A 12589-nucleotide genomic window follows, 5' to 3' on the forward strand; every position below is an offset into this window, starting at 1 on the left:
TTGTTGTCTAAAAATGTTAAAGTTTGAAGCTTCAACTTTCCTGCTGCTGCCTGATCCTGCATTCACAGAGCAAAAGCATCAAAAAATCATTAAAATCTCTCAGGAAAAAGCGCTCCTACATATGCTACCGAAAAGCTTACATCTCATCACTTGTGCAGCCTCGCTCTGCTCTGCACTTCCTCTGAACACAGAGCTGCACAGGCCACGTTGAGACTGATGCAACAACTCTGTGACTAAAATAATGAACGTGGATGTCAAGACAACCACGGAATACAGACTGTCAGATGTGAGGGTCTGGTTTGCATCTACGAGTTCTAATAAATGTCAGCATCACAAGTCCAATCAATACGCTGCAATCGGTTGGCTTAAATGCTTCGATTTCTTGTGGAAAGACAGTGGACACATTTCCTGTTTTTGCAGATAATATGTGAAGATATTCCATCTAAGATTAGATAACATGAACAGCGTCAATGTTCAGACTGAAAAAAGTGAGCTTTGACATTTGCTCCAGGGCCCTCTTCTTGGCAAAACAAATGCTCAAGCTCCAGGTGGTGTTATTGTGAATATCAGCTGAATTGCTCAATTATTTGATAGTTCCACGACCCAGTTTTCTAACCGTTTGGCTCTTATCCAGCTCCTTTCTTTCCAGTTGATTTGTAAAATCCACAATAGTGTCCATTTGGATAGCTGGAAAATCCAAAATGAAAGCTCAGACTCTGCCAGAAAGCAACGGCTGTATACTCTGCTCTGATGCTGAGCTTGAGTTCAGTCAAAACCAATCAGTATGAGACACCAGAGCAGTGTATATAGTCTCTGAATGTGTTCTGTCAGCCGAATACAAAATCAATGACAAAGAATGGTTGATTTATATGGATAGTGTATTATATTATAAGCTGAGTGGTACCATATCCACAAAGCTCATGTTTGCCTGAGTAAGAATAAAGTCTTCGGGAAGCACCATTGAACACTTATCAGGATACGTTAATTAAACCAAACAAGATCAATGGCTGTCTCTAATTAAAATGACATTCATCACATTATATCAGACAAACGTGACTTCCTCAAAGTGTATTCAAATAAACCGGCGGACTGAGGACAGTGCTCCGCTGTTTACTAAGCGGCTTGGGCGATCCTAAAAGAATCACATTGGAAAAGGTATTACTGAAAAATGTTTACTTTCACAGAGGAGTGTTTCCATAATCCAAGACCAGTCCAAAAACATGAATAGAGTCCACATTTAACGCTGCTCATCCAAGTTTATTCAAATTCTTCCAGCATTTATAGCACTCTGACATCACTTCCTGTTTAACCAATTCATTCTAGGGTTTTAACTGATGGAATAACAATTGATCAAGGACAAATGTGAATCTCTGCCGCTTATGCTATGCCTTTATTCTAGCTATCTCCTCCAAGTATCTTTTTCTCTTCAACCATGATCCTAAACCTTGGTGTGATTTCTATTTCATTCGTGCAGAGTTTACAGTAATTAGAAAAACAGTCTGATCATCAAATAATTTGTTCTTTTGCAGACGATATGTAATTAGCTTAATTGTCACTTAGGGAGATGCACACTGTGAAATAACTCTTTTTGTTTGTCTCCCATGGGCTTGAGAGAAGAAAAAAAACCCTGCAAATCCCTAATTAGGCAGTGAATAATTGCGGAGTTAATGGCCACCTCAAGATACAATCCTGGATGGAGCAGTCAGTCCCCAAATTAATGGGGCTGTGTATTGTGCGACGGGACAATGTGTTTCCTTCTCCGTAGCAAAGCATGATTTTTATGCCTTAATGCTTATTGCATCCAAGCTTTTACCATAACTCTAATAACACATGACTCTCAGACACTGGCCTAGCGCTTCCCAATAATGCAGTTTGTCTCTCCTTGATCATTTTACTTAAATATATAGACAAATGCGCAATTCATATTAGAGTTCACAGCAAGTGCCTGCTGAGGAAGTGTTTTATTGTGTGTTTTCCCCCCTTTGTGTGCACAAATTGTGTCCTTTTGATGTAAAACATACTCTTTTTTTCCAAAAGTCAATAATGCATCTTGCACACATGTTGTATTTATTACAACTCTGACAGTTTCAAAAAGCTAACTTCAGAAGAGTACTGTTGTTGCTTGGAGGTTTCCTTTGGTTTAGTTGGCAGCACTCTGGATTTTCTTTAACTTTAACATGCAAGAGGAAACCACCATACAGTAATTACAAGATCTGGTTAGTCCTTTGAATAGCTTCGGAAACCAAATTAGAAAGGGAAGACATGTATCAGTTAAAACGGGACCGCCACATGGAGTGGATTTGGGGTTTTCTATATGGGGAGTCTGGGAAAAAAGCCAGCTTGGTTCCAACAAACAGTTACAGTAAGTCATGAAACCAGTTAGAGAATCATAAACATCTGAGGGAAAAAAAACATCAATGGGATTTTTTCCCATTTGATTTTGCAGAAAATAAGATCTGTGGCAAACACACGCAACGTAACGCGTTAACAAACTAAATCAAAGTTGACGTCACCGCCGATAAGCTAAAGGCGGTCTTGTGTTGGCCGAAATGATATTTGGTGGTGTTATTTAATGACCTATTAGCAACTGCGTTTTAAGACATGTAAAAGCTTCAAACCTTCAGGAGTGATGACTGACCTATTTTACGTTTTAGGGCAAAACCTGCAGATCTTGTGGGCTTCTATTAACAACACATCTAATTACAGGCATTTAAACAAAGCTGCATTCAAAAAAACCTTGAGACAAGGGAACCTGGAAGTCATAAAATGCTAACGTATTCCTGGGCGTAGGAGTCATTCGTGCGCCACAATATAATTGCAATAGAATAAGAAAAACCATCACACACATTATTCTTGTTAGCTTTACAAAACTATTAATCTTTCTCATTGTGAAACTGGGCCCATGCCTAATTTGCATTCCAACAGTTGGTCAAAGATGAATGTACAAGTCTTGAAATTGACTGTTTGCATATAAAAGGCCTCTAAGTGCTCCTCCATCTTCAATGAAGCACAGTTCCACAGAATAGAATTAGCCAAGTCCCCAATCGGCACGAGAGCAGCACTCCCTCTGTATGGCTGTGGCTTTATGTAACACCCATAAGGCCCTATTTTCATCGAGTCCTGACCTTAAAATGAGCTTTTCTCTTCTGTGTGGTATTTTGGTGAGAGCACACAGGTGAGTGGTTCATTGGAATGAAGCGGCACGAAGAGTTATTTCTGTAGAAATTGGGTCTCAGATGTTGCAGGGATGTGACAGCTGTCTATATCTGGAGCCAATTAGGTATTTTTTACAACAAGAAAATGATTTACTTGCAAAAATACCAAAATAACGCATAGAGTCTAATCAATCCGTTATAATTGAACAACTCTCATCCAGTAGATGCATTTGAATACAAACTAAATACTTTTAATGGGGTGAATGCAAGAATGTTTGTATGCAATTACGTCTAAGTTAACAGGAATGGTTTGCGCGGAACCGTGTAACAAACTTCTTCTTCAGTTCATTAAATCCCTGCAGCCGTCTGAAGCCAGCGTGACATATGTGGTGAATCCGCAACTTCTAATTGTGCCGCGGTGCCATTATGCACGACTGTTTACTTTGATTAAATCACATGCAAAAAACAACAGGCTGCTACTAAACAACCACAGATGTCGGAAACAACTCTTTATTCTGTCCGCATAGGCTTTGCTTTTTCCCCCTAATAGTGGTGATGATACATTTTGTGAATGAATTGCCTGTTTGCTTGCATTGTCGAAATGGGTTCCATACGTCATTGATTCACAAATCCATCAAACATTCAACTGCAAACCCTCATTGGATAAAGCTTTGTGTCGTTCAACATCAACAATAATGAAAAGTAAATGATTGTGTTTCTGGCGGACTCAAATTAGAGCTCCTATGTTTCACCCAAAAATTGAAATAAACAGTATACACAAGGACCTGATAACAAAAAGCCATATTTAAATACAAGTTTAGGTGGTGGACTCTAGGTATACATGTTTTCTTTGTGTACTCGTCCTTCATACTCTGACTTCTGATGTTTTTCAGGCCTCAAACTGTTATACTTCAATTTACATTTGAGGGCATGTGTTCATAAGTCTTACAGGTCTTTACAAACCTATTTTACTCAACAGGACCAGGATTGTAAATCAAATTCTGAATCTATTCTGTCAAACTTCATCTGTAAACCGATGTGTTGTCATTGTCTAAAAGCGTTATGCAAAAGTCTTGCAGCTGCCAGGCGTCAGTCCCAATCCCACCCTGCCGGCAGTGGCAGTCCATGAGGTGGTGGTGCTCCGGAGACCCATGTTTAAGTCTGAGGAAATCATAAACTCCTCAGTATTGCTGACATTCTTCCCAGAAACACTCATGTCTCTGGAGAACTTTTAACAAGGCTGCGGTGACACTTTGGATTTGGAACACGTTGAAGGCGGAGAATGCGATGTACAGTATATGACATGCTGAACATTCGCTTCCTGTCAATCTTTGTGGTGAAATATACTCTCTTCAACTAGTGAGTCCTCTCCCACATGGCATTGTTCCTGAAATAATCTCCTCGTCCTGAATCTGAGTCCCACGATGCTTTTCTACAGACAGAAGGTCACACAGCTTGATGGAAGTGGGACAGCGGTGCTAAAAGTGTCCTTATGATCCGGGCTGAGGAGTGTACAGATTTGCTATAAGAACAGATGTGGTTTAACATCACTGCATTAAACCCACTTAACTATTGGCAAAAAAAAACAATGACTTCTTCTGCTTCCTTTTCTCCTTCACATTTTAATGCCAAACCCCCCCCCCCAATGTACTTTTCTTTGACTGTTACTGCTTTTCCCTATTTTGAGTCTTCTCTATCCTCGGGCTTCTGCGTGTAATCAGAAGAACCAAGATGTGCTGGAAAAAGAAATACCTCCTACGTGAAGTGCAGGAGAAAACTGGAAGGAAAGAGACTGAGGGAGTAAAGGGACCGGATATAATCCTGGAGAAAAGTACACAAATTTCAGGCAAACAAGAGACTAATGAGGGTAGTGGTACTGTCGGCGGGCCAAAGAAATGGGGCTTGGAAATGGAATGATATACTTATTATACCCTTCAGAAGAAAACTGAATTATTAAAAGTGAAAATGTTCCATCTTGCGTTGCACACTAAATATTCCTGAGCCATTGTCGGGTGGAGGATGGAGGATTAATGGCACTCGAAGGGTTGGAATTCAAACAGCAGAGAGTGAGGGGATATTTTGCCATGAGCCTCTTTGAGGGTAGGATTTTATTTTGGTGCAGAATGCTCTTTGAGTCATTGTCTTAAGAATACCAATGACCTAATTACTGAACAACATTAGAGGGATTAGTGTATAGACCTTTCCAGAAACCTTGCAATTGTTGACAATGCAAAATAGCCTAAAAGGATTGGAGATTAAGTCAGAATTTACTCAGTAAAGCAACTACAAATTGAGCAATTTGGGTTGCAATGATCCCAAAAAGGTACCCTGTGGATAGAATCAATATCAACCAATACCTTACTTGTTTTCGGTTGCTTTTATTTTCAATCTTCTTTTTAAGAACTCAGAATTGTGATATCTCTGAGAGAGGGAGAGTGAGTGGAGACATATGAGAAGAGGGAAGGGGGGTTGCTTATAGCTCCAGAGGAATTGAAGCCAGATGGTGTTCTCATTGAAGAAATTAAACAACAAAATGAGAGTGAGAAAGGGACAGGCAGGATGCAGTGCAGCACAGTCTTGAGGTTTTTTGGACCATGCTTTCTCAATACAATTCCGATACATCTCATATAATGTATCGACTGCTAATCTGTTCACTCATCTATCAAAAAGGGAAGCCCTAATGGTTCGTGTGAATCATTCCTCTGTGAATCTTTTGCGGCTACGTTTCATTGAAGGAGCTTTCCCCTGGGAGAACATAATAGGATGAGCAAAAACATTCAGCGTAGTACATTTTAGTTGTTATGACTCAGTTCCCTCAAGTGCTGAAATTGCAAATTGACTCCATGCAGTGATTTCTCAAACTGGGTAGCAGCAATGCTTAAAAAGGAGTACCTCGGATCTTTGCTTGGGTGTGCAGTTTAGTTACTCAAGGACTCAGTATGTGGTGGTGACGAAAACACACACCAAACTTAAAGGTGCCATAGAATTTATCTATCTGGTATTTTAAATTGTTCTCTGATGTCTACAAAGAAGGTATATAACTTTGGTTGATCCAAAAAATGTCCAGATGTGGTTGTACAGGCCCATTTACAACTCTATGATTTGGTCCTAGAATGAAACAAGCTGAATTGCCTTATTTGGGGGCTCATTTAAATAACTATGACCAGCTCTGCTCTGATTGGCTGGTTTACAAGGAGCAATCCATGGCTGCCTCAGAGCCCACAGAAGTAAGTGAAGTTTGCGAAACTGTGAGAGGTGAACCATGGAGGCTATCAGCATCCAACCTTACGTGTTTGAGCCTTTATCGGAGGAGGAAACCGATGAATTTGAAGAACAGCCAGTTGGTCGGAGATTGGACAGCAACGTTACAGAGTGGTAAGTGTTAGCGTGAGTGTTTCCAGCAGCTGGTGAATGCAAATGTTGGGGCTGGACTACCGTGTGTGACGTCACACACACAGGGATTGCTGTCATTCGCCCGTTCTGCCTCTGCGACATACATATTCATGATTTGCACGTGAAGGAGGAAACAATGGTGCTTGAGGTTCACGGTATGTCACCAAACTCGCCTTATTCAACTATGCCAAGGTAATTACAGTTTTCCATTCTATGGCAACTTTAAGTTTTAAAATCACAACTCAATGACAAGATCTTCACTGGAATGAAGTTTATTGGGACTCGATACGAGCAAAAATAGATATTATTATACAAACAAGCATTTAAAATGTTGGACAAGAAGCCATTGCAACATTCTAAAAAGAATAGAATATTCTCTCTGTTCGGCCTGGAAATCCTCATCACATACAAGAAAGTCTTCCTAATTTGTGAGATTATTCATGGTTAAGCTCCTCCTCCTCGGTCTGGTTTCACCAACATCAAACCATGCTACCAAGAAAATGTCCTTAACTGCATTAGGCCAAGCCATATTCTCTAAACCAATGGAAGTGAGTAGGGATGCAAAAGGTGTTTTTTCAATATTGAATGATCTGCTTACTGTCTTACCGAATAATGATTGTTTGGTTTATGACGATTGAGAAAACCGTGAATAAGTCCATCCCAGTTACCCAAAAATTAAAGGGGACTTCCCTAAATGTCTTCTTTTTTTTTTTTTTTCAGTCCAAAAGCAACATATATTTGGTGGAATATCTTATGAAGCAGAGAAAAGCAGGAAAACTAATTATTTTACAGCATAAATAAATTATAGTAATTTATGCAATTTTTGCATGAGAAATGGCCTTAATGATCAATCAAGTAGCAAACAATTGGTGCTTATTGTTTTACAGATCAACTTATCATTTCAGCTCTATAAATGTTGCGATGCATAAGTGTTCCTATCATATTATTAAAATGAAATAGCTTTTGAATAACTAACAATGCCAAGATTAAGCTATTTTTGTTCACCTTTACATGACCTTGGTATGATCCTGAGGTTTAAACACTGTACGTATGCTTTTGACCACTATCTGTTTTTGACAAGTGTTGGCATCGTTTTATCTTTTATCATTCAAGGAAGTTGAACGTCATCAAGAAAAAAAAGTAGCCTCTGGTAGAATGGGTACGTATTTGTTTTGTTTGATTAATGTATATCTATTCAAATAAAGATCTAGTGGATTGTTTAATGGCAAGATGGTTGTTTTGGATGTCTCAAGTCCTGAGTGAATAGCATCAGACACCCACTAACAAACAGACCCACACACACATGCATATATCCCCTGAAGAGCAAGAATGATGTGAACAATCATCTGATCATATCCGTCCTCTACATCAGTCCCATTAAAGTGCAGAATGATGATCTCTGTGTGTCCTCTGCTGCAGCCCAGTGACAAGAAATCTATCAGTGGCCGAGTGATCATCATCGCAGCCGTCCGCTCTGATACTCCCTCTGTCTTTCATGATGAAGTAAGAGCGCTAAGATTATTGTCTGGATAAAATGCTTTGCTATTGGCCTTCAAACATGGAAATCTCTGTTTTGGACTGTAGTTGTCTAAATTAAATTATCCCAATTAATCAGGCTTATCCTCTTCCAAGACTTTTCAGCCATGATAAGAGCTGTTTGAATTATATAGATGATAGGAAAGGAGCTTTGATACTTCCTTTATAATCTCCTGGACCATCCTTTACGAAAGGAAACAACCGATCGTGACCGAGAAATGTGTATCATGGGAGTTACCGTGCTTATTAGGCAATTTAAAACTTATACCGTAACTTGCCATGGTGCTTTGTTTTGAACGTTCAGCACTATAAACATATTAATCAAAAGGCGAAATATCAACGTTTTACTGAAATGATCAAATAAAGTCAACATTTCACTTGGTTATATGGGGTTTCTTAAAGGTGTCATAGAATGGAAAACTGTACCTTGGCATAATTGAATAAGGAGAGTTCGGTACATTGAACTGACGTACCGTGAACCTCAAGCACCATTGTTTCCTCCTTGACGTGCAAACCATGAATATGTATAACACAGCGGTAAAACGGGCGAATTACAACAGTCCCTGTGTGTTACGTAACACACGGTAGTCCAGCCCCTATATTTGCATACACCAGCTGCTGGAAAAACTCTGTAACGTTGCTCTCTAATCTCCGACCAACTGGCTGCATAAAACAACACGCACTTTTCCTAAGTCCTTTTGAATTCTCCTATCCACTATTCCTTAACCCTGTGATGTTTCACACAAAGGTCAGGGAATAGTGGATATGAAAAGAGGATAGTAGCTGATTTTTGGACAATTCGCAACCAAGGAGTCACATGTGACCTCTAAACAGCATTGATGTCACCCTTCCCCTGGAGCTTTCACAGAGACACTGTATTTTTCGAGCTATTTCTTTGGCACCCAACAACTGTGGAAATATAAAGACCTGTCCTGAAACTCCACACTCAATACAAAGATCATTCCACCTGCTTACCCTTAAGAAGTGGTCAAGCTGGGTTCAAAATGATAAACTTGAAAGGCACTTTCATGTCTTTGTGGATCCAGCCACAGGAAGTTCTTACACTTTACCTTTTAGGGGGGGACTTTAAGAGTGAAGTAACTTTCTCAGATTCTCCCATTTTTCAAGAAGTGTGGACATATTGCTCCGGTGCTGGGGGAATGCAGGTCTTCTTCTTTCACTTTGACAAATAATCATACTGTCACTAAAGCTGCTCTTCTTGTACAAGAAAGAAACTATATAAAACCCATCAGAGCCACCATGCCTACAGGGTGGGTGTTTGATACAAGAATAAATGGGATTGGTTGAATTTGAAACAATGGAGTCTTCAAACTGGACTTTTCTCTTAAACAATCCTACACACAGGGGCTTTTAGCAGATGATATAATGTAGGTTTATCCAGCTAATTTGACCTCCAAAGTGAAGAATTGTTGCTAAAAGGGCTTTAGGCATCCAGAAATGAGCTGGGCAAAGAGGTTATGCAGGAAATTATTCATTTTATTGCATCACCTGTACAACCTTTTCTTACAAGTTCTGAATCTGAAAACAAATGAGGACATTTTCAGGACTGTATCTATCCCTGGCAGTGTTACTTTGCATTCACTGAAGCGGAACAGGGCATCCTGGACTTCACGAGAAGAGTAACTGTCCCCAGACGGCAGAGGCTGCAGCACCACTCTGGACTGAGTGTATCATAGAGCTACAGCTAGACACAGAGTATTATTTTCTCTGAAATGGCAAATAAAAGGAAAATTGCTGCCGGTCTCATTTAGTGATACCATAGTGTTTGTAGTGACATAGTTCATCCAACTCCCCCGGAAAAGACAAGTTGCTGGAAGAATAACGGCACAAAACGTGTTTTCTTCAGCTAAAGAGCATTTGAGGACTTTCACAATGGTTTCGAAGTAAACCTTTTTTTAAATATTGATAGTAAAATCAAGTTTAGGAAGAAAGATATCAGTTGCCAATTCGTGGTGTTTGACCTAAAGATTACTAGTACTCAACCTCATTCATCTGCTTAGCTAATGTCCTTTTTTTTGCAAATTTGTAAGAATGCAAAGTGTGTGACTTAGAGAACAGAAAGGAAGTAGAATTCTTCTGATACACAAAAGAAAACAACAGTTTTCAGTTTGATAGAGAATAACGAGTTGATCCTATAATTTCCTTTCCATTATCATCCAGGAAAGCAGGAAACTTGGGATGGTGCTCAGAGTGAGAAACATAAAATTATGTTGCAAACGACGAAAAAATAAGACAAGAAGTCCAAGGTTAGGAAGGAAATCTGTTCTTGTAACAGCCTGTTTCAAGGCTTTGGTTATTAGGGGCCAAAGCTACAAAGCTAGGAAGAAGTACAGATTTTTGACAACAAATTCCAGCCTCAAACTTGACCTTTTGAAAGACATCCAGAAAGAATTGATTGAGAATGTAGGTGCAACAGACCATGTCCTGATGTCAGAGTTGTTGGCGTCCACCTCAGCAAAGAGTCTGGGTTTCACACTAATAGAAAATATTGAAAAAGTAAATGTACTTATTGTGTTTGCTACTGTAATGTAACTTTGCAACAATCAACTGTATTTGCTTACATTGAAATAAGCTTGATCTCCCAAAGGCACGAAAATGATAACCATACAATCGCACAACTAAATCGTATAGCCAACAAAGGGGAAAATACAACACCTCAAAGTAGACGGGATAACAACAACAGGAAAACATCAATAAAGGAATAAAAACTGATCTGCTTTACTTGTTCTAGTTGTGGTTAAGTCATACTTATCCCCAAGTGTGGGTTTGAGAGAGAAGAGTTTGAGTGCTGAAAGGAAGCGGGACAGAAATTGAGATGAGCAGCAACACAAAACTGCCCCGAGGAGTGAAATGGTAGAAGAAAATGGAGCTGGAAATAGGGATTAAAAAACAAAGATGATAATCAGCTTGAGCTAATAAGTTAACTTTGTTAAAAGAAGTCTTAAATTTTGTCATATTTCACGTGTACAGCATCATGTGTTAGTTTAAAGGGCTTAAATACATATCAGTGCATTAAACCTAAGTCTTGACTGCATGCTGCAAGACTGTGGCAATGATGATGATGATGTACAGCAATTGATTACTCAACAGTCTGTGTGGCTTCCCCCATTACTCATTCAAAACATAAAAATATGAGGTTATAAATCAAATGCACTGTTTATTATTGGGGGATATCTAGTATTAATAGCCTCTTGATCAAAGGTGCTGCCCCTTTTCAAGCTCAAACCCACTGCTCCTCCACACTACAGTATGGGATCCTCTTGTTCAGACACAGCCACTTCACTGATAAAATAACCTATCATGTCTCATGGTTAAACCTGTCCCAGTGAGCTCCAATTAAATGATTTAGTCCAGGAAATGTAGATCAGCACACTGTGAAAGAAGGTCGATATAACGCCACGGCTAATCCCTTCGCATACATGTATTTATTAGGCTACAGGCCATTTGGTGAACACATTGACTTGTTTATGTGTCAATGGAAATGGAGTGATTCCTGATCAGGTAAGTAAAGTTGCAATCGCCTTTACATTTTGATTTTGTTCATCGTGTGTACCGTTACTCTTCTTTTGCAAAGCACTGCAGAGCGGTTTTAAAATTCAGAGCAAGTATTGGGAGAAGACACTTGCTCTTTGCTGGACGGTCAAGAGTAGCACAAGAAGGAAGAGGGATAAAAAGAACACACCTTACGTTCACTCACTGTTGCTAATAGGTGGCTAAACTTCCGACCCCCCTTTACGTCAGCAGGTAAAACATGTATTTGTATTAAACTTACCACCCCGGTGTCCAGCTGCTCGTTAGTCTGAGAAGGAGCCGCTCCAGTCAGAGGTAAAAACCACAAAATCGGCACCAACAGCAGCATCTCCGGTGAAATATTCCCCATCCACTTGTGAAGAACCAGAGAGACCATGCTGCCCTATGACAGGCTGCTCCTGCAGGGCTCAGACACCGACCCCGACAGCTGCATCCACCGGATAAATCTCACGCCGACACTCCGGTAAAATCTGCCCGAATAAGTCTACCTCACTGTTGAGCGCAAACACATGAAACACATTAAAACCGGTGCGGGTGAAAACACTTGAAAACATGAGAGCAGTGTTAAAGCCCCTGGCAACTCGCAGTGATAAGTGATCTAAGTGGTCATGTTCAGAAATTAACTGCAAGTTCTTGTTTTATCTCAAGTCCAACTGAGGTAAAATCCCTGGAGCAAGCAGTGTGAGTTCCCCTCTCCGTTTTAGCGTCTCGAGCGCTGGAACATAAAAGCAGCTGTGTGCGGTTGTGTCGCGAGCGTCAGAGAGCAACCTCAAGTCAGCCAAAATAACCTATTGCACTTCCGGACTTCACTCCCAAAATAAAACCCTCACCGCTGGACTTGAACAATGAAAAGTAGCCTGCTGTTAAATGTATTTATGCTTATTTTATCAGAAGTATACCACACTTGCTGACTGCAGTAATAACATATTGGCTTATTTTCAAATTCACATCAC

General features: G+C 39.9%; 1 protein-coding gene across 1 annotated transcript in view; it reads right to left on the minus strand.

Moving 5' to 3' along the window:
- LOC134868114 (matrix metalloproteinase-17-like) overlaps positions 1-12334 on the minus strand; it is a 65055-nt gene extending 52721 nt beyond the window's left edge. The window contains 1 exon segment of the mRNA XM_063889005.1: positions 11878-12334. Within this exon segment, the coding sequence (XP_063745075.1) occupies positions 11878-12012 (135 nt within the window). The 5' untranslated portion in view covers positions 12013-12334.
- Positions 12335-12589: the final 255 nt, after the last annotated feature.

The sequence above is a fragment of the Eleginops maclovinus genome, chromosome 8, assembly GCF_036324505.1.
Source record: "Eleginops maclovinus isolate JMC-PN-2008 ecotype Puerto Natales chromosome 8, JC_Emac_rtc_rv5, whole genome shotgun sequence".
Taxonomy (NCBI): Eukaryota; Metazoa; Chordata; class Actinopteri; order Perciformes; family Eleginopidae; genus Eleginops; species Eleginops maclovinus.